The sequence below is a fragment of the Cnephaeus nilssonii genome (genome assembly GCF_951640355.1).
Source record: "Cnephaeus nilssonii genome assembly, chromosome: 4".
Classification (NCBI taxonomy): domain Eukaryota; kingdom Metazoa; phylum Chordata; class Mammalia; order Chiroptera; family Vespertilionidae; genus Cnephaeus; species Cnephaeus nilssonii.
In genome coordinates, this window is record NC_137075.1 from 36,108,325 (window position 1) to 36,110,405 (window position 2,081).

General features: G+C 43.0%; 1 protein-coding gene across 1 annotated transcript; it reads left to right on the plus strand.

Moving 5' to 3' along the window:
* Positions 1–256: 256 nt before the first annotated feature.
* On the plus strand, positions 257–1,195 carry LOC307097963 (olfactory receptor 4L1-like; the record flags this gene model as incomplete). Its single annotated transcript, XM_079768294.1, has 1 exon — positions 257–1,195. The coding sequence occupies one exon, from the start codon at positions 257–259 to the stop codon at positions 1,193–1,195; it is 939 nt and encodes a 312-aa protein (XP_079624420.1).
* Positions 1,196–2,081: the final 886 nt, after the last annotated feature.

The window sequence follows — 2,081 nt, forward strand, 5'->3', positions numbered from 1 at the left end:
GAATACAGTAGAAAACAAAATTTCACTTCTTCAAATGCTCTTTTATTATTGAGTAACTATAAGAATATTGTTACTAAGTGATGTGACTCATAATCTCAAATTATAAATAGTTATATGCTGATATATTTCAGATGCTCTCATATCACCAACTATTATTCATTAAATAGAAATAGAAAAACATTGGTGTTAATTGTGGCTTAATTTTTTTTATTCTTTTTGTAGAAAAGAACTTCTGGAACTTTTCTGATTTGAGTAAATGGATCTCAAAAATGAATCTGTAGTGACTGAGTTTATTTTACTAGGGTTTTATGGACGATGGGAACTTCAGATTTTCTTCTTTGTGACATTCTCCTTGGTCTACAGTGCTACTGCATTGGGAAACATTCTCATTATAGTCACAGTGACATTTAGCAGCACCCTTCATTCTCCCATGTACTTCCTCCTTGGGAACCTCTCTTTTTTGGACATGTGTCTCTCCACTGTCACCACACCCAAGATGATCGCAGACTTGCTTGCTGAACACAAGACCATCTCCATGTGGGGCTGCATGACCCAGATGTTCTTTATGCACTTCTTTGGGGGTGCTGAGATGACTCTTTTGATAGCCATGGCCTTTGACAGATATGTAGCCATATGTAAACCTCTGCACTACAGGACAATCATGAGCCGTCGCTTGTTGAGTGGGTTTGTGATACTTTCATGGATAATTGGGTTTATACACACCATGAGCCAGATGGTACTAATAGTGAGTTTGCCTTTCTGTGGCCCCAATGTGGTAGACAGTATATTTTGTGACCTTCCCCTTGTGATTAAGCTTGCTTGTATGAAAACATATACCCTGGAACTATTTGTCATTGCTGACAGTGGGCTGCTCTCACTTATCTGTTTCATCCTCCTGCTTGTCTCCTACGCTGTCATCCTGGTCACTGTGTGGCAAAGATCAACCGTAGGACTCTCCAAGGCTCTGTCCACATTGTCTGCACATGTCATTGTAGTCACTCTGTTCTTTGGACCTTGTATCTTTATCTATGCCTGGCCATTCAGTAGTTTTGCAGGCAACAAAATTCTTTCTGTATTTTACACTGTTATCACACCCTTCCTGAATCCAATCATTTATACCCTGAGAAATCAGAAAATGCAAGTGGCCATGAGAAAATTACGGTTCCTACTTGTTAGCTCTATGCAGAACTTCTAAATTTAAGCACAATAAAATTAACACTACTTTCAAATACTATGTTAACAGAACTTGAATAAATTATACATAACATGTGGTTTCACGCTTCTTATGTTAAAATCATAACCAGTACAGAAAAAATCCTATCTAATAAAAGAGCAATATGCAAATTGTCTGTACCTCTGTCACACCCACAAGCCACGCCCACAAGCCAATCAGGAGCAAATATGCAAATAAACCCAACCAAGATGGCTGCAGCCACACTGAGCAGGAGGGAGGCTTGGGTTTCTGCTGGCAATGGAGGAAGCCAAGCTTTCCGCCTGCCCTTGCCAGCCTAGGCCTCCACTCAAGGCTACAAAGTTTCAATGATAGAAGGTAAGTAAATCCAAACATATGGCAGCAACCACGGAGCTGGAAAGAGCAGGAGGCTAGGGTTGCCCCAGGTGATGGAGGAAGCCAAGCTTCTGAAGCCCTGGCCTGCCTTGGCCTCCGCTTCAGGCTACAAAATTTCAATTATAGAAGATACATAAATCCCAACAAAAATGGCTGCCGCTATGGAGCAAGCAGGGGGCTTGGCTCCACTCCAGGCTACAAAGTTTCAATTGTAGAAGATAAATAAATCCCAGATACCAGGGCCTCCATTTGGGTCACCTGGGGGCGTGGCTGGCCTGCAAACCACCATAGGCCCCTCGGCCAGGCCGCCCCACACCCCAAGGGAACCCCCACCCTGATCTGAGACACCCTTCAGGGCCCCCACCCATGCACCAGGACTCTATCCTATCTAATAAAAGAGTAATATACAGATTTACCATCACTCCAACACACAAGATGGCTGCCCCCATATAGTCAAAGATCCTAACCCCATGTGGACACAAGATAGCCACCACAAGATGGCCAGCAGGGTAGG